Source organism: Lissotriton helveticus, chromosome 1_1, assembly GCF_964261635.1.
Source record: "Lissotriton helveticus chromosome 1_1, aLisHel1.1, whole genome shotgun sequence".
NCBI classification, from domain to species: Eukaryota; Metazoa; Chordata; class Amphibia; order Caudata; family Salamandridae; genus Lissotriton; species Lissotriton helveticus.
In genome coordinates this window covers 231,457,515-231,482,112 of record NC_136057.1, presented here as the reverse complement: position 1 = coordinate 231,482,112, position 24,598 = coordinate 231,457,515, and the positions used below count along the sequence as shown (strand labels likewise).

Below are 24,598 nucleotides of genomic sequence, written 5' to 3'. Positions count from 1 at the left end.
GGTGTCTAGTTTTCAAAAATGTATAGGTTTGCTAGGTTTCCCTAGATGCTGGCAGAGCTACGGCGCAAAAACAAAAGGTAGTCTTTTTGTCCGAATCGTGCTAAATTTCACTGGGAAATTGAGGTGCGACCATGCTGCGTTTTGCGCTGTTTCATGTCGCAGCCACTATGCCTACCCACGCAAGTGAGGTACCGTTTTTTTCGGGAGACCTGGGGGCACGCTGGGTGGGTGGAAATTTGTTGATCCACGCAGATTCCAGAACTTTCCACCACAGAAATGTGAGGAAAATGTGTTTTTTTGGTCAAATTTTTATGTTTGCAAGGGATTCTGGGTAACAAAACCTGGGGGTAGGCAGGCGAGTCACCCCATCCTGAATTCCCCTGGGTGTCTAGTTTTCAAAAATGTATAGGTTTGCTAGGTTTCCCTAGGTGCTGGCAGAGCTACGGCGCAAAAACAAAAGGTAGTCTTTTTGTCCGAATCGTGCTAAATTTCACTGGGAAATTGAGGTGCGACCATGCTGCGTTTTGCGCTGTTTCATGTCGCAGCCACTATGCCTACCCACGCAAGTGAGGTACCGTTTTTTTCGGGAGACCTGGGGGCACGCTGGGTGGGTGGAAATTTGTTGATCCACGCAGATTCCAGAACTTACCACCACAGAAATGTGAGGAAAATGTGTTTTTTTGGTCAAATTTGTATGTTTGCAAGGGATTCTGGGTAACAAAACCTGGGGATAGGCAGGCGAGTCACCCCATCCTGAATTTCCCTGGGTGTCTAGTTTTCAAAAATGTATAGGTTTGCTAGGTTTCCCTAGGTGCTGGCAGAGCTACGGCGCAAAAACAAAAGGTAGTCTTTTTGTCCGAATCGTGCTAAATTTCACTGGGAAATTGAGGTGCGACCATGCTGCGTTTTGCGCTGTTTCATGTCGCAGCCACTATGCCTACCCACGCAAGTGAGGTACCGTTTTTTTCGGGAGACCTGGGGGCACGCTGGGTGGGTGGAAATTTGTTGATCCACGCAGATTCCAGAACTTTCCACCACAGAAATGTGAGGAAAATGTGTTTATTTTGTGAAAAACTTAGCTTTGCAAGGGATTCTGGGTAACAAAACCTGGTGGTAGGCAGTCGAGTCACCCCATCCTGAATTCCCCTGGGTGTCTACTTTTCAAAAATGTATAGGTTTGCAAGGTTTCCCTAGGTGCCGGCAGAGCTAGGGTGCAAAAACTACAGGTAGGCACTTTGCCAAAAAAGGGTCAATTTGTAACTGCTAAATTTAGGTGTGACCACGTTGCATTTTCCGCCGTTTCCTGTCGCAGGCACAAGGCCGACCCACACAAGTGAGGTACCGTTTTTATCGGGACACTTGGGGTAATTCAGATTTGTAAATCAACTGTTATTACCAATTGAGCTTTCATGCATTTCTCCCTTTGAATGAAAGACATTGAGTAAAAAAAAAATCTTTATGAAAAATGACCAATAATTCTCATGCTAGTATGAGTATTCCCAACTTTGAAAATGTGCAATTATATACTGTTTCTGAAGTCTATAATTTGTACCCAATTCAGAAATACATAGGTGTCTTTCATACAGATTATTCCATGTATACATTTTCCAAGACAAAGTGCACTATACCCAGTAAATGAAAAAATACCATTGCAAGTTGCTGCTTAGTTTTTGGATCTGGGTTCGTCGGGTTCTTGGTGAAACTACAAGTCCTATATATCCCCACAACCAGGAAGGTCTAACGGATGTAACGGTATATTGCTTTCCAAGAGCTGTCAAAATTAGAAAAAGTTATAGGTGAAAACGTTGAGACAAAAGGCTGTTTTTTTCAACAAAATTTCAAATATTCCAATATCTAACTGTTAGTTTCTATAACGAAACCTTCATGGATTTAGACAAATGACCCCTTTCTGAATTCAGAATTTTGTCTACTTTTCGAAAATGTAAAGCTTTCCAGGATCCATTATTGCTTTCAAACTCATTTCTACCATTAACTGGAAGGAGGTGGAAAGCTCTAAAAATAGCAAAAATAGGCTATGTCCCAGAAAAATGCCAAAACTGAGTGAAAAATTTCGGTTCTCTGACAAAAGTCTGTCATTCCCTGAAAGCTGAGAAAATGGAGATTTCAGCCCCACAAACCTTTTTGTGATACCATTTTCAGGGAAACACCCAGAGGCTTTCATTTGCAGCCCGTTTTTCCCATTTTTCTGAAAAAAACAAAAAAATCACTATATTTTGCTAAATTTCTGGGCCCCCTCCAAGGGAATCCACAAACCCAGGGCGCCTTTAGAATCCACATGATGTTGGAAGAAAAGGACGCAAATTTGGCGTGGATACCTTATGTGGTCAAAAAGTTACAAGGGCCTAAGCGCGCACTACTCCAAAACGCCAAAAAAAGCCTCAGCACAGGAGGGGAAAAGGCCTAGCAGCGAAGGGGTTAAATACAATAATAATGAGAAGATAGTAAAATAAGTACATTATAGAAGAAGAATAAAGAAAAGGAAACAGGAGGAAAAGGAAGAAAATGAATAAAAGGAAAAGGAAGAGAAAAAGAAAAGGAAAAGAATAAGCAAGAATCCCAGAGCAACATGAGTAAGCACAAGAGGTAAAGGAGAAAAAATGTAAAACTGAGCAGTACGAAAAAAGAGAACCTAAAAGAAGAGAATTAAGAAGGTGGAACAGTCAAAGGGGAAGGAGGAGTGGAAACAGAGTCACTTTGCACAGTGGCTTCCAAAAAAGGAGACCAGACCTGGAGAAAAATGGAAGTTTGATCCTGCAAATTATAAATTGTACGTTCATGTAGAGCTGTTTGCATCATAGCCACCAACCACTCTTCCTGCGAAGGAGGCAGAGGCGATTTCCAGTGCCGCAGTATACAAATTTTTGCCGTGGCCAAAGCTGTGTGGAGAAGACGAGTTTGCGGCCTAGAAAACTTCGGAAGGCTACGAAAATCATGCAAAATAATATTCAGAGGAGTAAGGGGCAGAGGGAGTGACATGGTATTGCCCAATGTCTCCCGTACAAAACGCCAAAAAGGTGTCGTATGAGGACATTCACAAACAATATGCGTAATATCACAACCAGAAGCTGAACACCTCCAACACAAAGTATGTGATAACAATTTAGCATGATGCAATTTGACTGGAGACCAATGCCATTCATGTATAATTTTGAAAATGCAAAATTTAAGACGGGCTTCACGGACTCCCTTATGCAACCCTTCCAAGATTTGGTCCCATTGAATATTGGAATATGCAACCGATAGGCGAGATTGCCATTTTAACTGGAGAGCTTGCGAGAGAGGCTGTGAAAATAAGGGATGCAAAAAAGTTTTATAAAGACCAGAAGTCACACCTTTAAGATTCCCCCAAGATTGTAGGTAAGACAAAATAGGAGATATAGATATTAAGTCAGGCGGAGAATCTAAATGTTTTGTGAGAACTTGTTGAAGCTGAGTGTATTTGCAGGATTGTGTGGATGGCAGATGAAATTCCTCACAGAGTTGAGAAAAAGATTTAAAAGAGTTATTATGAAATAATTGATCTATAGTCTGAATACCAGCGTCCTGCCATACAGATCAGGACAGAATGCGACCCCCAATACGAACGGCAGAGTTAGTCCATAAAGGGGCTTTAAAATGGATACGTGAATTAGATTTAAGTATACGATGACTTCTCTGCCAGGATTTGTGCATTGCAGATAAGATAGGGTTTTTAGGATCAGAAGAACTGACCCCTTTACCATATAAAAGGGACAAACCAAGACCAGAAGTTAATAAGTGACGTTCAAGGGGGACCCATTGAGGTATGTCTTTAGATTTGGGTAGAAAAAAAACAAGTTGTGAAAGATGAAGAGCGAGCGAGTAATGCTCGATAGAAGGAAGACCCAAACCCCCTTGTAACTGATGGGATTTTAGTTTTGGTGTCATTTTAAAGATAAAAATATTTCCTATTTTTATAAATTGGTGTTGGATTTTTATTGTGCATTGTGTCTTAACTATTTACTGAATTGGTGTTTTTAAATGCTTTACATAACTATATTTGAAGTTAAGCCTGACTGCTCGCAACCAAGCTACCAAGGGTTGAACATAGGAATAATTTTCTAAGACCTATTCTGAGCCCTATGCTGTGTCCATGGCTTTATTGCTAGTGGCAGATTTGCATTTACCCCTACTAGTAATCCACTTTCCAAAACCGTTTCTTTAGAGAACCCATGGCTCAAACATTTTGAGACAACCCTCAAATTACTGGTGTTCCCTTTGAGGAAAACGCGCACACCATAATCCTGTATGTGGATGGTGTTCTAGGGGTGCTTGACAATCCTTTGCATTAATTGCTGGCCTTCATCAAAGAGCTGCGAGGAGGTGTCTGGCTTCAGCATCAACCTCCAGAAGTCACAGGCCCTTAAGCTCTCAACCAGACCTTCTAGCCAGGCACAGCTGGTGGCTCGCTAACACCTGAAGTGTGCCCCATCCTTCATCTCCTGCCTCTGATTGCAGATTACCTCCACCTTTACTGATATGGGGGCACTTAACTAACGTAAACACACAAATAGGACCGGAGGAAATGTAAAGGCCAACAGAGGCCAGTTCCCCACTCATATAACTGAAGCACAAAAGAGGGCCTCTTGGTCTGTTAAATCAATGATGGGGGAGAGCTCAGGGATGTTTTAGTGGATGTCAGAATAAAATGGCCCAGCATACCACTGATTCAGTTTTAATCACTTTCACATATCCTTTACACACCTGTCTCACCACATCCACCACATCTAGAGGTTTAGTACACCTCAATATCTCCACTAAAACATCCCTGAGCTCCTCCCTCTCAGAGAGGGGATAGTAGCCTGCACTACGACTAGGTTCGTAGTGCGAGGAGATCCCCTAGGATGAAGCATGCCACCTTTGGGAGGGTGAGGGGATTCCTCCTAAGGAAGGGACATTCTAAGACCCCTTCATTGGCTTAACAGACCAAGAGGCCCTATTTTGTGTTTCGGCATTTAATTATCACCTGTGAAAGATCCCCTGACTGCACCATGAGCCTATATTCGCCCCCTATCACTAGTGATTTCCTAGTAGCCTTGGACAGCGTTGCCCTTCAAAGTGATCTAATGTCGTTCCGCTCACAGATGACGTCCATATTTAGCAACCCAGACTTTACACCGTGCCAATATCCCACAATCTTTACCTTATGGCAACAGAAGGGCTGTAAGTCAGAAGGGCATTTCTATGATGCAGAGGAAATCATTCCTTTGACCAATTGAAATCTGACTATGGGCTTCCCAAAACCTCCATTATCTTCAGAGCCGACATTGGATTGCACACCCCGATGTCAGCCGGGCGGAGTGCTGATGTGGCACCTCACTGGACCTTGGCCTACTGACAAAGGACAGAGACAAACACATCATCACAGAACTCTACACCCTCCTTACAAAACCCCACTCTGATGAGAAAACCCCAGCACAAATGCGAAGGGAACAAGAAATTGTTATTTTCAAATAATACAGTAATATGTAATGTCTTTGTTTATTGATGACACCAAGAAATGCAACTGTTAAAATCGTTAAATAGTGTTTTCATGTCTACGGCCATCTTCTTGTAAACCCTGGAGTCAAGGGAAAAGGCAGTGGATTGACTATGGGACATTGTTTAGCTATGTGTGACGCTACTACAGTCCTCATTACCAGCTCCAATAGTGGGAATCCATTTGAAGGTCCCCTCCTTTCAGCACCGCTATGTATTACTGGTACAGTTCACTGAGTGTTATGATTATCTTGACCAATCCGTCTACTCAGAAAAAGGGCAATAACTGGTGATATACGCCTGCTTTCCACACTTTTAAAGGTTTTAATCCAATAACGGCCCACTGCTGATGGAGAATGTGACACTCGCAGTTTGTTCAGCTACTCCCATTGAGCTGTTTTCATGGTGCTCTTTGCGATGTCACACAACAATGTGTCAATTGACAACTCCTCAGAGGTTTACACATTTTAGAATGCACTAACAGTGAGACATTTATCTTTAACTCGTTAATTCCCCCTGTTATGTCCCCTGGCCTTAGGCTGAGAAGCATAACCTAAGTTCATTAATGCATTCATTTATTGACTACATCTGAAGTTGAATTCACTGTGGATAACATTCCACTCACCAGGGCCGGCATTCTGCTAATCCTAGAAATGCTTGCAATGTTTAACATGTTGACCTGATGGGATACGGGTTTCAGAAGCTGAAATGATCACCACTATTTACAAATCTTTCTAAATCAATGCCTGAAAAACATTGATGAATGCCAGCACGCTACTATCCACTGCCGCCAATGTAATGCCCAATTCTACTACCCTACGTTTAACTGATCCCTGTCCTTCTTTTGATCACTGATAGACACCATGACTCTGGCATCCAGCATCACTCTAGCACAGAGCTTAACCTCTGCAGATGTCTCTAGAGTTTATCTAACTAACTTCAGTACAAAATAACCCTAAGGTAAGGGTGTGTGTGTGTGAGTGCATCTCACTAAGTATACACTTCAAAGTGCACATCTTTTATTCTCTCGTTGCAACCCTTATACTCTGTCTCTATCTCTCAGCAGTTTTACACTCACAAATCGCCCAGCATACTTGCTCTCTAATCACCGTCCGCTCTCTTATCTTAGCGCCAACTCCATTCCCTTCATATTCTCATGGTCATCTAATTTTCCTAATTTCTCTCTACCACGTTTAGGTCTCTCACCTGCATTGCTCACCTATCGATTTACTGTTCTCCATGCTGCACCTGCTTTCCTACTGTTTACTATAATTCTCCCTCGCATCTCCTTATAATCGTACACTCTTGCCCACAAGCTTTCTTTATTTACCCTTATTTCTTATTTCCAACATTCTCCAACCTATTCGGATTGGTGAGAGTGAATTTGCAGAATTTGCAAATGTTCCCTCAAGTAAGAAGATCATGCAATGGAACAGAAACACTTCTACTCGGTGGAATTGCGAACCCTGACTCTTCGGCTGCTCACAGGAATTGTCTGAAAAGTCTGTGGCGCCTTCGCCTGATAGCGCCCATTCTTGCTTAGCTGATTCAGATCGCTGATGGACCTCCGCGCCCACTGCGAGAGCTCCTGGAGGACCTTGTAACCTTTCAGCTTCTTCTGAAATAAGGTCCCAGCCTCCGCCCCAGAGTTTCCCGGCTCCTTCTCAGGAACCGTGTGCTCCAGAGCCACCATCAGCTCCTCCAGGTGGTTCGAGAAGGTCTCAACGTGAATGATGGCGGTACGGATGTCCTCATGGAAGTCTGTGGAGGCTGGAGTAAAGTGCTGCTTCTGGTCCTCCAGCACCTCAATGAGAAGGTCTTGAAAGGAGCGGTAGGCTTTTACATTCAATTCCAGTCGCTCGGCCTCTGCCAGGTTGCCCCACTGCTCAGTGCCAGCGGAGGGGATGCCATCCACGTAGTCCAAATCCAATTCAATATTCAAGCCTTGGCTTTCAACCTGAAGAATAGAGAGATGGACCGACAACGTTAACATGCAGAACACAGTAACGTAGGGCAGTTCAACAACTTTTCTTCCAGTTGCATCATTCTTATCTATCTTTTGTAACCCATGCAAAGTAAACTTGAGACTATAGCATATTTAAAATAGGGAAAGAATAGGCCAGTTACTTACCTGTACCTAGGGCCGGACTGGGATCGCAAATCAGCCCTAGCAGTTACGTCCGACCTGCCCCAGAGTGGCGGCGGGCACACTGCTGCTGCACTTTTGTTACAAGAGGCCAATTTTGCAGCACTGCTACAAAACCGCCACCCAGTAACAACAAGCATTGAAAATGCAATAGGTCTCGCCCTCGTTTAAGTTAAAGCAATTCTGTTTGTAATTAAGTGACTTTTCAGCTTTGCTTTTATTAGTGTTTTTCAAACTTTCATGTACATAACATGCATATGTATGCATATAAGTATATGTGTATGTATGCATGCATTTATATCTCTATTTATTTAGATATGCAGATGTATATATATGTTTATATATGTATATATATTTATTTATTTATTTATTTTAGTGTTTTATAGAGCGCGAACTTGACCCGTGAGGGTATCAGAGCGCTTTACATGGTATACAAGGTCTACAAACCAACATAAAATGCAGAGAAATAATAACACATCTTATCCTTACTCCCACATGTAAATGATTACAATCATAGTTAGAAACAGTAAAAAACAGCTGCCCTCATATTCTTTGCGGGATAATTGTTGATATGGGGAGGAGGCAATTAGCTTCTTTCTGGAGTGATAGCTTAGATTCGTCAGGCGAAATGTGGTGGGTGAGGGCAGGGATTAAACGAGGAATTTACCTATGAGGAAGGTTTTCGCCTCCTTCTTGAAGCGTGCAAGGGAAGTGATTTTTCTGATGTCGGGTGGGAAAGCGTTCCAAATTCTTGGTGCGGCCCCAGTGAACGCCCTATTGTAGATTCTTTTTTTCTGAAAAAAGGCAGGTTGGAGTAAGAGGTTTGTGGCGGACCGGGAATTTCTGCTTCCTCCAGATACCACTAGTTTCTGTGCCAGATAGGCAGGGGAGTTTGTGTGTTATGCATGCTAGTTTCAACTGGATTCTGGCTTCTATCGGGAGCCAATTCAACGCTTTCATGTGTGGAGAGATGCGGTCGAATTTTCTGGTGCCAGTGAGTAGTCTGGCTGCTGCGTTGAGGCAGGCTTTTAGAGGTGCTAAAGAGATCTTGGGTAGACCGGTAAGGGTGGAACACCCATATTCCAATCTAGAGACGACTAGAGCTTGAACTGTCATTTTTAGGTCAGGAGCATCGATGAAAGGTTTCAGCTTCCATAGGTAACTCAGGTGGAATCTGGCTGCTTTGGCCATCGCGTTGATGTGGTCTTGCATATTCAGGTTACAGTCAAGGATTATGCCCAGGGATTTGGCAGAGTCCACAATGGTTGGCGGGCAGTTTAGGGCGGTGATGGCCTTGATCCACTTCTGAATCTCCGGGTTGGCTTTTGAAGGGGAGATAAGGAGAAATTCAGTTTTCTTTGCATTGAGTTTGAGTTGGTTAGCGGCTAGCCATTGGACAGTCAGTTTCAGGGTCTCATTCAGAGAGAGGATCTCATCGAGAGAAGAGCTATTGATGTATATTTGGGTATCATCTGCGTAGATATGGTAAGAGATGTTGGCGGTGCGAAGAACTTTGGTAAGTGGCTCTAAGTAAAGATTAAAGAGGGTGGGGGACAGGGTTGAGCCTTGGGGGAATCCAACCAAGACCGGGGTGGGAGCTGATAGGTTGCCATTGATGAGTAATCTCTCAGAACGGTTATGGAGGAACCATTCTAGGACCACACCATCCAGGCCCATTTTGAGTTTAAGGCGTTCAATTAGTTTGTCATAGTTGACCGTATCGAAGGCGGAGGATAGATCTAAGAGTATAAGAAGGCAGGTTTTGCCTTGGTCTAGGGCTTGGAGCGCATCCTCAACAATGTGGAGCATAGTGGTTTCAGTGCTGTGTCCCGGCCTGAATCCAGATTGAAAGTCATCGAGTAGGTGGAAGTTGTTGATGTGGCGGCTTAGTTGGTGTTGTACACATTTCTCCAATACTTTAGCTAATAGCGGGATATTGGAGATAGGTATGAAATTGTCAGGAGAGGCTGGGTCCAGTGAAGGTTTTTTTAGGATAGGGAGGACTTGGTCGGCTTTCATCCTTCCTTGAAATCAGTAAAGTGGATTTAATAGAGTTACTGACAAAGGCTAAATCAGGCTCAAAAACAACAGCTGTCCTCCAAGAGTTTTAAAAATGTTATTTACCGGTTTTCCAGACTTGAATTTGAATTGGATTTTAATTTTATTTTATTGTACAGTTAATAAAAACTCACAATATTGAACAATAGATAAAAGGTCTTTAAAAAGAGTGTTGCACATTAGTAAAATCACAAAGAGTCATTAGTGAGTCTTTTTCCTGTTGGCCATGGGCTTACTTGTTGTTCTTATGGGTGTAAGGCCGTTGGAGAAGTCACTATTCTCCTGATATAATTAATTGTTGCACCCAACTGTCTTTTCATTTAGGTCTTGTATGTGATTTCATATTTCATTATGATTGCCGTGGCTTTGGTACTTGTAGGCCTTGTAGTTTTTAAAGCCATTAGGGAAGACTGCTATTCTCCTGATGCGATTGGGTTTTCCACCCAAGTGTTGTTTCATTTAGTTTTTTGGCCACTATGTCGAAGTATTTGACTGTTCTACAGTTTAACTGGGTCTCTTCAGGGATGAAACAGAGCATCACTGCTTGCCTGCAGGTTTTTACGCCCTTCTGATTCCATATGGGCCGAAGCATAGACCGCCTTGTGTCCACAAGAGCTTCGCAGATACAAATGATATGTATAAGATCCTCCTTCGCAGATTGGCAAAGGCGGCATGCGTTTGATGGATTAGGCCTTTTCCATGGTGCCAAATGACGTGCTATGGGTATGTTGCCTAAGCGCATGTTTAGGAACTTATTTTTTGTTTTTTGTGTGAGGCCCGTTGATAGATACTCTTGTGGCTTTGTGGTTCTGTACCCTTCGAGCACAACCCATCCATGCGCTCTCTTGGACAGGGTGGCTCTATCCTCAAGTGAAGAGACCAATTTGATGACTTTCGACACTGCTTTTTTAAAGGTCCCAAAATATATATATATATATATATATATATATATATATATATATATATATATTTCACGCTTCTTCGCTATCACACGAAAAAATTGGGCGCACTCCCTCTGAATTCCACAGTTGGTTTATTACAATCCCTTTAGCATGAAAGCAAACGATTGTTTGCTTTCATGCTAAAAGGATTGTAATAAACCAACTGTGGAATTCAGAGGGAGTGCGCCCAATTTTTTCGTGTGATAGCGAAGAAGCGTGAAATATATAACAGCGTGGTTCTGCCGTAGGGTCACGCACCCACAACGAGCGCTCCAGGGCCGGGTAACTTGGAACCAGTGTGAGGAGATATATATATATATATATATCTATGTAAGTATATATATATATATATATATATATATATATATATATATATATATATATATACACATACATATAAATGCATATATATATATATATATATATATATATATATATATATATATATCCCAGCGTCGAGTTGAGCCCTCGATAGGAAGTCGCCACTTGATCGGAAATTTTCATCCATTTCTTAAGAGGAGAAGCTGCAGCAGGAGACGCAGAAGAAAGTCATCGTCTTTCCTGAGCCAGACCGGTTTCGGGAATGTAATCCCTTTCTCAATGGCTTCTGCATACCGTGAAGGTTCTGCATGCACTGAAATTTAAAGGGCCTGCCCTAGTGGGCGTATCTGCAACCTGCAGCATTCTGGATTCTGTAGTGCATGAGCGTTAGTCTGTAGTGAATTCTTCAAAGTAGCAGTGAAATTAAAACATAATAAAACCCCTGTGGGCTTATGCGCTGTAATGCTGGGTGTCCTGTTGTCATTATTCAACTGCTCCTGGACCCCGGTCTCCCGTGGGAGAATAGCGTAGTGTGGCGCCATCACGGGTCGCACTGAAGCGGCTGGCTTGCTTCCTGCGGCTGGGCTCGTGCCGCAAAATATCCCAACGTAGAGTTGAGTCCTCGATAGGAAGCCGCCACTTGATCGGAAATTTGCATCCATTTCTTAAGAGGAGAAGCTGCAACAGGAGACGCAGAAGAAACAGTCTTCGTCTTTCCTGAGCCAGACCGGTTTCGGGAATGTAATCCCTTTCTCAATGGCTTCTGCATACCGTGAAGGTTCTTTATGTACTGAAATTGTTTGAAACACATGGCCCCATAAAGATAAGAATCCTTTTGCGACGCACACGGAAGTCAGACGAGCCCGTCCAAGTGGGCCGTCTGACAAAAGTGTACATCACACAAACCTCTTTCCCAATGGCTGGCCACCGTTTAGCATAAACTTTGACGCTGGCCAATGGGAAAGAGGGGCGGGTCTTGAAGCCCGTTACTGAAAAGCCATCTAAATCATAAAATCTCACCAGCAAGACTGCGCATGTGTGCAGCCCACGCAGATGAGACCTAAAAATGGCCCCCACTGGTCCCAAACCGGCCCCACCCTTGCGGCTCCCTGGGGAAACGCACAAAGCCCGCCATGGCCAGTCCGGCCCTGCCTATAACATAGTCTCTACAACTCTTCACTCTCAAGTGATTACTTCAATGGCACTGTTGGCAGGATATTGAGGATGATTGTGTAGAATTGTCTCTCTACTATTGATATCATCCAACATCACATTGACATCAATCTTGTCTTACCTTGATTACTGCAATTGTGTCTACATCTGATGCCCACCTAAAACCCTAGATAAGCTGCAGGAAGTTAAACAACAACACTGCTTTACTCACATTTGTTTAAATTTGTCAGACTGCAGCACCTCAGCCCTTAAGACATGCCCATGAAAAAGTGCATCAAATTCAAGGCTCGTCGCTCAGCCGATCAAAACTCAAGATCTGGTGTCATATTATACTTAGGGTGCACTGTCCCTTTTTGTGTCATGGCTCACTTTTAAACATTGGGCCCTAGGCTTATAATGGGACAATGTGCCCTATGACATTTAATGTGCACCACTAGAGTAGCCGAAAATGTGTGGTTTCCCATTAGTGAAAGGTGGAGCACTATTTGAAGATGCCGCTTTATCTTCCATTGTACAGGCGGCATGACTCTGCACCGCAAAGGGAGGACGGAGAGCTCCCTGCAGTCACTCACTGCAACCACCTGCAGGAGGATGCCTGGAGGGGTACATGAGATCCCCTTTCAGAGGTCACCCTTGGGAGTGTACTGACTGTGTGCCCTCTCTTTGTGGTAAACAGTCCTGAATTCTGTGAGAAGTTGGCCTGGAATATGATGTCCACTATTCTAGTGGGCACCTTGCACCAGTTCAAATGACCCTTATTGATTTTAGGTTATAAAGTCAACCTTATAGAAAGCTATCCCAGTAGTAGCTGTGGAGAGCAGCCTTCAGGCTAAGACTTAGAGATGAGTTAAGCTAGTTGTTTTACCAAATATAATATCTTGAATGATCAAATGAAAGCACACCACACAAGGTATATATCAAATATATATGTATTTATTCGAAACACAACCCCTCTGGACTCTTTATGAGGTCAGAGGTAAAAGTACAATACAAGGAACTTAATTAGCATACGATAAGTTGCACAGTATACGTTATGCCCTAGGGGCCTCACAAACCATATACTAAAATAGCGGTATAAGAACCACAAATGAGTTAGAAAGCAGGCCTAGGGCCTGTGGAATCACTGGGGCTACCTAGAACCACCAAAGGTTAGGATGTAGGAGGCCCAAGGGAGACGCGTGCAGTGTCTAAACACAGCCGCGGGTTACCATTGACTTTCTATGGAGAACGAACAAGTTACAATTTTACAGTTTACGGGCACTTCTAGGTGAACTACGATGGGACCCTTTTAGACTAGGACACTTCGAGAGTCAAGACCCACGGGAACACTGGAGAACTTGTGTTACCTCACCCAGGGAAGCCGGGTGCATAGGTATCTTTTGGTGTCGGGTTTCGTCGTCGATTCCAATGGAGAGCTGGGAAGAAGTGCTGCAGGTGACCAGAGGAAAAGTGTCCGGGTGGATCCAAGGGTGGATCAGAGATGTTAAGAACCTGAAAGCAGAGGAGACAGAGTCTGGGTCACTAGCCAGTGACCAGGATGGCGATAGGAAGATGCTAGCTGATGTCGGGGATTTCAGGTAAAAAGGTGAATCTTATCTCTTCAGCCAAGAGGACCAGGAGGCGTCGACGATGACCAGGAGCTGGATTCGAGCTGTCCCACAAAGGATCTTGTTGACTGCGGTGCTTGAATCCAAATTGGACCCAACAAGCCTTGGCAAACGCAATCCACGCAAGATGTCGAGATGGGCTTCGGTGCAGACCAGCAAGGTCTGAGGAGCCCCTCTTTGGAGAGGAGTGGGAGCAAGTCTGGAGCAACAAGGAAAGCTCAAGAAAGAGAAGATTGGTCTTCGTGGGGGCTCACTAGTCAACAGAATAGGAACCGCAAAGACGCGTCGAGCTGAAATGCACAAAGCGGACCCACGGGACACTCGAGAAGTGTGGGCCTCTGAGCTTCGGTGCAAAAGGTGCTCGGGGCAGGGGCTTCAAATACCCCTATGCACAACTTCGAGATTCTTCGGGAAGTAGATGCAGTAGCAAAAATGCAGGATGTCCAGGAGTTCCGGTCCCACGTCTCTCGTGTCCGCCACAGGTCTCAACTTTGCTAGGAGCACAGGTCAGCATTAGAGGTGTCTGGAAGTCTGTGTCCTGTGTCGCAGATTCTTCGGAATCCGGCGGGAGCCTCAAAAATGAATACCGGTAAAAGATGCTGTTGGTGCATGTTTGGACAGGGTGGTCACTCCTTGACCACAAGGGAGATTCTTCTGCCTTCTAGTCAAAATGGCATGTCGAAGGTCCAGGAATTATGTATCAGAGTTTCGTCCAGGGTAATCTAAAGTCCTAGAGACTGGGGCTCTATACTTATAGCAAGTTTAGGGGTTGAACTAACTCTATGGGTAGTCCTGGGAGGGGGTGGTTACACCCCTTCCCCTTTGTCCAGTTTCTCACCAGAGCTGGGGCTGAGTGCCCCAGCAAACGGTTTGAACTGGCAAATGCATGGAGCACCTTGTGTGCCCCAGGCAGTGTCTGAAAAGCATTCACTGAATGCAACCCTCCCTGCCGCAATACACTAAAGCCTCTCTGGGGAGGTGCTGGCACCTCCCTGGACAGGAAACCTATTGTCCAGGCCTCCCCTGCCGGAGTTCCGTCCAGCAGCAGGAGGGCAGACTCAGGTCTGTGGCAGCAGCATCCATTTTGTGATGCTGGGGCTCTGTTTAACTTTAACCGGGTTTACCAGTAACTACATGTCTTCTCCCTCTAGAAGGGTGGAATGCTACCCCCGCCACCAGAACTGGCGGGGGGTAGTATTCCAAAGTGTTTGACACCTTACACAACATGTTTTGATAAAGCCAAACCAAAGTTAGCATTAACCGCGAGGATTATAATTAGGGGTGGGCGGAATTTGCGTAATCGCGTTACGCAAATCTCCGCGAAACGGTAAAAAATCTCCGCGAACACGCAGAAATTCAGTGAACTCACAGAATGGCTTGTTTGCGGTGCTTTTTTACTGTTCGCAATCGCTGTTTGCGTGCTCTGGGGTAAATATCTTGCCCACACGCATTTGAGAACGCAAACAAGCAAATAATTTCGCTAAGTCGCGGAACGCAGAATTTTGGGCAATTTCGCGTTCTCCGTGGAACGCAAAATTACCAAATTCCGCGAGTGGAATGGAATCTACCGCCCGGGACTAATTCTAATGCACTTAAGAGTATATGGTATGGCTATATCATAGAACAGCTATAAAGAGATGGTTCCGATATCTGCAGAGTGGCTCAGCTCATGCAAGGGCGCCCTCTCACACAAAACCAAGCACTCTGCCTCCAGGATTGTCAAGGCCTGACATAGGAGTGACTTATAGGTTAATACGTGTATATATATATATATATATAGATATAGGTATACTATATCTAAGTAAGGGGTGATTACACCACCGTCCCAGGTGGAAAGTACAAACCTGTGGTGTCAGTTTGGAAGGCTAACCAGGGGTGGCACAATACATGCTGCAGCCCATGGTATGCCTAGGGTGCACCTATGCCTTGGGTACCTAAGGACCCAGTAACCAATCTGGTATGTACCTTAAGTACAATTTAGAGAGAGTACAGCTAGGCTGTGGGCCTGATTAACAGGGCCACAGCCATACTAAAGTTGAGAAACCAGTGAAACACAGCAAAAAGTGGGGGTAACCATAGGAAGCAGACCCTACTCTACTACAAAGGGATCTATGCCTCTGCTCCTACATCCATAATATGGCACGGGTGAAGAGGCAAATTGTTTCACTCATTTGTATGGGGCCACGTTCCCACACAAATAAGGGAATGCAAACTTAAGATATTAGTGGCACTTTGGGCCTCATTTACAAGGAATTAATGCAGCGCAGTGCCCCAAGCCATTTAACTGCGCCACGCTATGTTAATTATGAAGCACAGGGATACATCATATCTACAATGATATAACAGATACCTTTGCTCTTCCCTGCGCTGGCGCACAATTTGTTGCCATACGGAAGAATGACTGTGTATGTGCAGGAAGGTGTCCCTTTCTGCATATAATATAAAATTATGTTTTTGAACTTCTTCTATGTCTTTTGCTTAATGCAGCACACATAGAAGTTGAAAAACTGAATTTTTTATAATGAATGTTTTTGTGCAGGAAGGGGCGTCTTCTTGCACAAACACAGGCATTACCCCGTACTGCAGCAAGTTGTGAAACTGTGAAAAAAATTGTGAAAACATTTCTCCGTGTTGCGCCTGGTTTCTCCCCCCCTGTGAAGGCATATAATTCAGATGCATTCCCAGGTTTACGATTTCTTGTAAATCTGGGAATGTGTCAGGTTCCATGGGTGTTGCGTGGGAACACCCACCGCAACACCCATCGAATGCCCCTTTTACATAAAGTGCTGCATGTAAAGGGCCTGCCAGCTCCTGAGGCGGAAAGCCGGGAGACACTTTGATAGAATTGAGCACTGAATATTTTTTTTTAAAAATACTACTTTTAACTTGTGTTTCGCTCACCTTCTGAGCACTTGTCCCCCCTCCTCGAGCACCAAAACGCCTCTCCGCACAGCCGATCTGAACGCTGCCGCGGCGCTTTGGGGGAATCACTTTGCCGCCATCACAGGGGAGCGAGGACACGCCCATCTGCAGAGGCCACGCCCACTTCCCTCCCTGCTAAATAAACCGCGCCACGCCCTTCGCTTGCATTAACCTGACAGCTCCTGAGGCGGAAAGCCGGGAGACACTTTGATAGAATTGAGCACTGAATATTTTTTAAAAAATACTACTTTTAACTTGTGTTTCGCTCACCTTCTGAGCACTTGTCCCCCCTCCTCGAGCACCAAAACGCCTCTCCGCGCAGCCGATCTGAACGCTGCCGCGGCGCTTTGGGGAATCACTTTGCCGCCATCACAGGGGAGCGAGGCCACGCCCATCTACAGAGGCCATGCCCACTTCCCTCCCTGCTATATCAGCCGCGCCACGCCCTTCGCTCGCATTAGCCTGACAGCTCCTGAGGCGGAAAGCCGGGAGACACTTTGATAGAATTGAGCACTGAATATTTTTTAAAAAATACTACTTTTAACTTGTGTTTCGCTCACCTTCTGAGCACTTGTCCCCCCTCCTCGAGCACCAAAACGCCTCTGCGTGCAGCCGATCTTAACGCTGCGGCGGCGCTTTGGGGGAATCACTTTGCCGCCATCACAGGGGAGCGAGGCCACGCCCATCTACAGAGGCCACGCCCACTTCCCTCCATAAATGTGCCTCACCCGGACGTGCAGCCGGCCCTTGGCCCCGTCTCTATGCCCAAATCCATCACAACACATCTCACCTACACCCAAGGTGACCTCCTCGCACTCAACCCTCTGAAAAATGAAAACTGCAATTATATTTACGAAGGAGAGAAACCCTTCACCAATTGCGATCTCTGCTATCCAGCCCACACCACGGTAGAGCACCACGGCTTGCAGCTCGGCCTCCTCAACTGTAGGTCCCTCCCAAAACACTCCCTAGAGATAAACCTCCTCATACAGGACCTCACTATCGACATTCTGTTCCTCACGGAAACTTGGCTTACCACCAGCGCAGAATTCGATATCGTCAATGCCCTTCCTCCAGGCTATCCAATCCACTCTCAGAATAGGCCTCTCGGCAGAGGTGGTGGCCTTGCAATTATTCATAGGGATCATTTCACGTGCAGAGCGAACAATAGCACTATCAAAGACTGTGAAAACTGCCATTTCACCTTACAAATATCACCCACAGTCTCCCTCTCCGGACTACTCATATACCGCCCTCCGGGAGCCCCTACCAAGTTTTCTAGTGCTCTTGTCGAAACTGTCACCTCCATGGCGACGTCATCCCCCAACTTAATAATCCTGGGAGACCTCCATCTCCACTTCCTTGACCCCAAGGACCTGACAGCTTCCGACCTCCTTCTTGACCTCGCCTCTTATGACTTAAGACTAGCGAACTCTGAGGCCACCCATGACAAAGGCCACCTCCTTGACCCCATTTTTACAAATATCAACGACCTCAAAACCGCCCTCCCCCTCCCACTGCCGTGGACAGACCACTTTTTGGTCCCCATTGACTGGTACCAGAACGTCCCGCCACCTCAACCCCCCAGAATCCCGGTCACTGATAAACGATGGTCTAAACTCTCACCCGAAGAAGGGGCCAGCAGACTCACTGAGTCTCCCCCCCTCCTGCTCGAAACCCAGATACCGCTGATGCACAATTTAATGCCTGGCTCACCCACTCACTTGACTCGCTTCTCCCCAAAACAAGCACCCTTAAACGAACCAAAAGAGTCAACCCCGCTCCGTGGTACACCTCTGAGCTTAAAATTCTACGGAAAGAATGTAAAAAGTTAGAGCGTGCCTGGAGGAAAGACAGTTCCACATCTGGAAAAGATGCTTACCGTTCCTCCATGAGAACTTATAAAACCGCCGTACGCACGACCAAAAGCCAATTCTTTGATGAAAGAATAAAAAAGGCCGCCAGCTCTGCTAAAGAAACTTTTATCATCATGAAAGAACTGCTTAAAGTCCCCGAACCTCCCCCTGTGCCCAACACCTCCGAAGACAAATGCCACAAGCTGGCAAAATACTTCGACGAAAAAATCCACAAGATCCTCGCCACACTGCCCCACGACAACCTCAGAGTCGACGGAAACGTTCTCCTCAAACCCGGTCCAGACTCCAACCCACAGCCGAAAAACCTAGACTTCTCCCTAGACACACTCGGCCCGATATCGGAAGAAGAAGTCCTTACAACTCTTGCCACCATTAAAAGTGGATCCCCCAGCGACCCAGTGCCCATTCGCATCCTTAAAAAAGTGGCATACTCAATCGCCCTCCCTCTAGCAAACCTCATCAACTCCTCGCTATGTCAGGGAATAGTCCCTTCCAGCTGGAAGGCGGCCGTCGTCAAAGCCCTTCTCAAAAAGCCACTTCTGGACCCGTCGGACCTCGCCAACTACAGGCCCATCTCCCTCCTCCCCGGAATCAGCAAAATTACGGAAAAAATTGTGAATAAAAAACTCTCTCACTTCTTGGAGTCGAACAAGCTCCTTAAAAACTCTCAAACTGGTTTCCGCCCTGGTCAGGGCACGGACACCGCCCTCCTTGCGGTGGTGGAGGAGACAAGAGGTATCTTGGATACTGGAGGATCAGTGGCAGTGATCCTCCTGGACCTCAGCGCGGCCTTTGACACGGTCAACCACCAGGTCCTCATCCAACGACTCAAAGACATCAGGGTGGAAGGAACTGCGCTAGCATGGCTCACGTCATTCCTTAACAACCACTCCTTCCAGGTCTGGGAGAATAACACCCGTTCCACAGCGATCCCCCTCCAGTGTGGAGTACCGCAGGGCTCCTCCCTGAGTCCCACATTATTTAATGTTTACATGTCCCCACTGGAGGGAGTGGTCACCCCGTTTGGAGTAAAAATCATTAGCTACGCCGATGATACCCAACTAGTGGTATCACTTTCCCACCCCAACCAAGATGAAGAGCCTAGGGATCTGGATAGAGAAGGACTTGTCCTTCAAAACCCAAGCAAAAAAAACTGCTGGGACCTGCTTCGGTCTTCTAAGATCAGTCAGGAAAATTCTGCCCCTGCTCCCACAAACCTCCCATATACTTCTCATCCAAGGTCTGATTCTTTCCAGGTTAGACTATAGCAACGCCATCTACCTGGGAGCACCCAAAGCCACCCTCAATAAGTTACAGCGTATCCAGAACGCCGCAGCCCGGCTTCTGACGAACACCCCGGCCCGAACTTCGGCCAAGCCAGCGCTGAAGCTCCTACACTGACTCCCCATTGGAGAAAGAGTCAAATTCAAGGCCCTCTGTCTGGCACATAAACTTCTTCAGGATAAGGGCCCCCCTATCCTCAAAAACTTTATCACGCCCTATAAAGCCACAAGACCCCTCCGCTCAGACCACGAACACCTTATCACTGTTCACAGAGTAAAAAAGACACGCACAGGAGGCCGGCGATTCTCGGTGAACACGGCTAAACTATGGAACGCCCTACCTCTCAAACTTAGGAATGAACCCAATCATCTCCGCTTCAGGAAACTACTGAAAACTCACCTCTTCCCCTGAACCTCCCTTTCTTTTCCCCTCCTTGGTCCCCCCACCTTATCAGCTGCCTTGGCTTTTTCCTAGCGCTGGGATGCTCCCGGGTTACTACGCGCTCTATAAAACCCACATAATATTAATAATAATAATCTTTACACGGACAGGAAAAGCCACGCAGAGTGGCTTTTCGTGTCCTTATGAATTTGGAGCAGGGAAATGCACTCACCGTGTGTCACAAAACAGTGACGTACCGGTGCCGCAATGGGCTTGTAAATAAGCCTTTATATTTGTACTATCACAATCTGTATTACAGAAAGGGCCACCCAAGCAGCTGCCAGGGGCACAGAAAGCAGGCTCACAAATCCGTGACGCAGCCAAACCACTTTATGTAATATGACCCTGGTGGTTAATTACATTATTATGTTGCACTTTTCTAATCAGGTGACCAGGCACCTGAGGTCAGATTCCCAAAATCTTCGTGCCACTTTTTAGTTGAGTGATAAAATACTTGGAGCACTATTAGGACTATCCTCTCTACCTTGAGCTCACACTTCTGAAATTCACGAGAAATTCCCCAGGCAAGGACTAACGATTCTCCTATTCTTCTATGTCTTGTGATACTAGACTGCTGAACTACAGTTTGGACTATCCCACTCTGACCACATCAGCCCCTCAGTCTGAAGAGCTGGATTTAAGTAAGATGTCTGTATCTGAACCCCAAAATCAGATGATTGCTGGTGTATGTGAAGTCATTTTGTGCAGCCCTGAGTGAAGCCACAAATTGACTGTATGACCTAGACTCTGGCATTTAGGGATAAATGGTAGGTAATTTATTGAGTTGATGTAACTGAAAAAACAAACAGACTTTTGCTGCAGTTTGAGTAGCAAACGACGGGACAGATTTAGTTAGAAATGATGAAGGCAGTTCAGCAGCCAAAGTTTCTGAGCAAGGTTGCAGGAAAGGGAGACAGCAGGACAGCAGCACATCTACAAAACTATGGTAGCAATGCTGCTGCTGTCATTACCGGGTGCACTGTCTTGTGCCTCACACACACCACTGCACAATGTGCAAGGGCGTGTCTATGATGTCCAGCATAGGTTTTGTACTGGAAGGGTATCAAGCTTGAGATGTGTCTTTTCCACCACATCAAACACTGTGGTCAGGGGTGTAGTGTCCTGCTAGGACACAGTCTAGTTGTTATAGATGTAACCCTACACTAAACACCCACCCACCACAGACGTCACTGGGTCAGGTGACGCTGCCAATAAAAGAGCCAGAGCGCACGTGCTCGTGGCCAGATCTGCTATCCCCTAACTGGTGTCCGTGTGTCTCATTTCCTACACCATGTGGGCCTAAGGCCCAACACCACATTGGCGACGAGGCCGGTAGTGAAGCCACGCGTGCCACTGCCACATCATCCTGAGAAAAGGGGGAGAGAGCTGCCCGCCTGCAGGGCACCCCCCGTAGCAGGGCGCAGCAGCGCCGAGAAGCCGGTGGGCACGTCGGAGCCCTGCAGCGACCGTGAGGCCCACCGCACCTGCCTTCAAGGACGAGCCGACCGGAGCCCACCCGCGTCGGCCGCCACCATCCAGCGCCACCAGGCAACAGCGAACCGCCCAGAGCCCACCTGCGACGGCCGCGAGCCTGAAGACCCCACCGGAGAGGTGCACCGGACGGACGGAGCCCACCCGCCACGACCGCAGCCCAGGACCTGGCCCGTCGGCCGAAGGTGAGCCGGGAGCGGGAGGTGACTCCCCCCGGAAGACTGTGCACCAAAGCGGAGCCCACCCGCGTGGCCTGCGTGGAACGCGGCCGAAGATAAACTCACATTACGGCAAGGCCAGCGGAGCCCACCCGCGGCCTGCCTGCAGCGCCCCCCTCCCCGCCGCGTGTGTGAAGTGCGGCGGAGGGGTGAAAGACTGTGCCGAAGAGCGCCTAGACGGGCACAATGCTGCCGTAAATAAACTGACACTAAAGCAGAGCCAGCGGAGCCCACCCGCGGCCTGCCTGGGATGCCTCCTGCCCCCCGCCGCGAGGGTGAATGAACATAATTCATGCAGGACTCGCGGAGCCCACCCGCGGCCTGCCTGTGGCATCCCCACTGAAGAAAGACACTGCAGAGCCAGCGGAGCCCACCCGCGGCCTGCGACAAGCAAGGCAGGTCTCCGCCGCGCAGCGTGTGCAGAGTGAAGCTGCTGCGGCGGGAGACCGGGGAGAGTGAAAGCATCAAGCGGAGCCCACCCGCAGTTGCCGGGAGAGACTACCGTGCTCTCACCCGCCCCTAGGAGGAACAGCAAGTGTGTCCCGAACGAAGGCAGGCAGCCTCTGGAGTAGCGCGACTCTCCCCGCCCTCGGGGTAGGAGGTAAACTGCGGCGGCGGAGTGAAAAGAAAAGCCGACAGCGGAGCCCACCCGCTGCAGCCAAGGACAGAGCAAAGAGTAGGAAAGCGACCGGCGCTGGTGTGCAACGCGGAGACCACCCGCGGCAAGAGCCCCAATCCACACTCGGAGCGAGGATTAGTGCCTACATTCCTCCCCAGCCGTGCCGCGTGTGGAGTGCGAGGCTGCAGCGGGGAAGAAAGTGACAGCGGGCACCCGATGGCCGTCCAGAGCGGCCGAGGCAAACGGAGGCTAGCCAAACCCCCCCCTCCACTCCCAACTAAAGCGCTAAGCTTGCGCGACAGAACACTCACTGCAAGATTTTAGAGCATACCTGAGGAGGTGCGGCAGGACTCACAGCATTGTGCAAGGACCGGGAGGAAACCAGCCATGCCCCCGCGAGTCTCCATGCCACGCTGCACGGAGGTCATTTGCAGCTCCTAACCAGCGGAGACATGAGGAGTCTGGTCACCCGGCACACTGGACTGGTCCCGAGAAGTACGCGAGGCCTGCAGCGCTGGGAGGCTGCTAGAGCCTCGATATAGAAAAATCAACACTGCCACCTGGTGGACATTATCAAATATTGCAGCAAATGGCGAAAAACAAGCTTTTATCAAACCAAGAAACTGACGCCAGTGCACAACAAGCCTAGGACAAGACAAGGTAACGCAAAGGCAGTACCGAGCAGGCTACACACCCAACAGCATTGGATTGGCACAGAAAACACCACGCAGCAGCACAAGACTGTAGCAGCAAGTAAGTGCGCAACAGCACAGGTGACACCCACACACACCAGCAAGGAGTCGGCAGCTGCCACCCCCAACGCGACGTGGGAAAGAGGCACGAACGCCTCACCAAGCATCCAAGCACTGACAGAACGTCTGGAGGGAAACGCCTGCCAAGCACTGGAAGAACGTCCAGGGAAAACGAGTGCCGAGATCAAACGACGGAGAGAGCAGCGACGCCTTGTGGCCACAGGTGTTCACCGCAGCCTCAACTACTCCCGCCAACGGTCCAAAGCAGCAAGTCCCTGACAACAGCCAAAGCAGCAAGTACCCAACGACTCGCAACAAGCGTCCAAGAATTCCACACCCGCACGCCAGGACTGCGCAGCACTGCGCCGGAACGTGCCAGGAATCAAGAGCGCCAAAGTGACACTACACAGCAACACGCCAACGCCACGGGACAGCACACAAAGGTCCCCAACAGAGACAGCGATGTCTCGCAGCAACCGGAGCACCATCGTCAGCACGCATGGCAGCATGCACCAGAGTTGCACCAGGAGCGGTGACGCAACCCTCCTCCGCGCAGACAAAGCGCGCCAACACACCGTGACGGTGAATAGCGACCACAAAGAAAATAGCACAGCATGACAACTCATGCCCAAGATGAAAACCGACCACCCAGTCTGGTCACCAAGGAAAGGAAGGCAACAACAGAGAAGATACGACGCCAGGTCTAGTCACCAAGCCAAGTGAAGACAGTGTCCTACCACATGGACAAGACCACGGAGACGACATGTAGAGGGCCCGCTATATGGAGAATACTGGTTAGCATGAGAAAGCAAGAAAGAAGACCGGACCGCGTCGAGGAAGTGAACGAAGAGGAAGAATGGAGAATCACATCACTCCACAGAGGAGGAGAGAGAACTACAGCACACAGGAACATCGGTGCTGTCCAAGGAGCATCGTAACAATCAGCACACAGGAACATCGGTGCTGTCCAAGGAACATCGCAACATCCGTGTGGATCCCAGTAATCCCTACAACCTGCATTCGAAGAGACCAGCCACTGATGAACTGCATGGGTGCCCCGTGAACCTGAAGCTTACCGAAGCAGAGCATACCTGAGCACTAGACAATCCACTCTTGTGGACTACACAAGACTCGACTGTGGCCATGTCCGAAGTTCGGCAGCGACCCGTACAGCCCACGCGATCAAGTGGCGGTCCAGGGGACAAGGGCCTCGGCCGCATATCCTGTGAGA

The 24,598-nt window shown here is 47.5% G+C and overlaps 1 protein-coding gene across 1 annotated transcript in view; it reads right to left on the bottom strand.

The window, feature by feature from the left end:
• Nucleotides 1–5,496: 5,496 nt before the first annotated feature.
• Nucleotides 5,497–24,598, bottom strand: part of CNTF (ciliary neurotrophic factor) — an 81,290-nt gene continuing 62,188 nt past the window's right edge. The window contains exon 2 of the mRNA XM_078665339.1: nt 5,497–7,474. Within this exon, the coding sequence (XP_078521465.1) occupies nt 6,962–7,474 (513 nt within the window). The 3' untranslated portion in view covers nt 5,497–6,961. The remainder of the gene's footprint in view (nt 7,475–24,598) is intronic.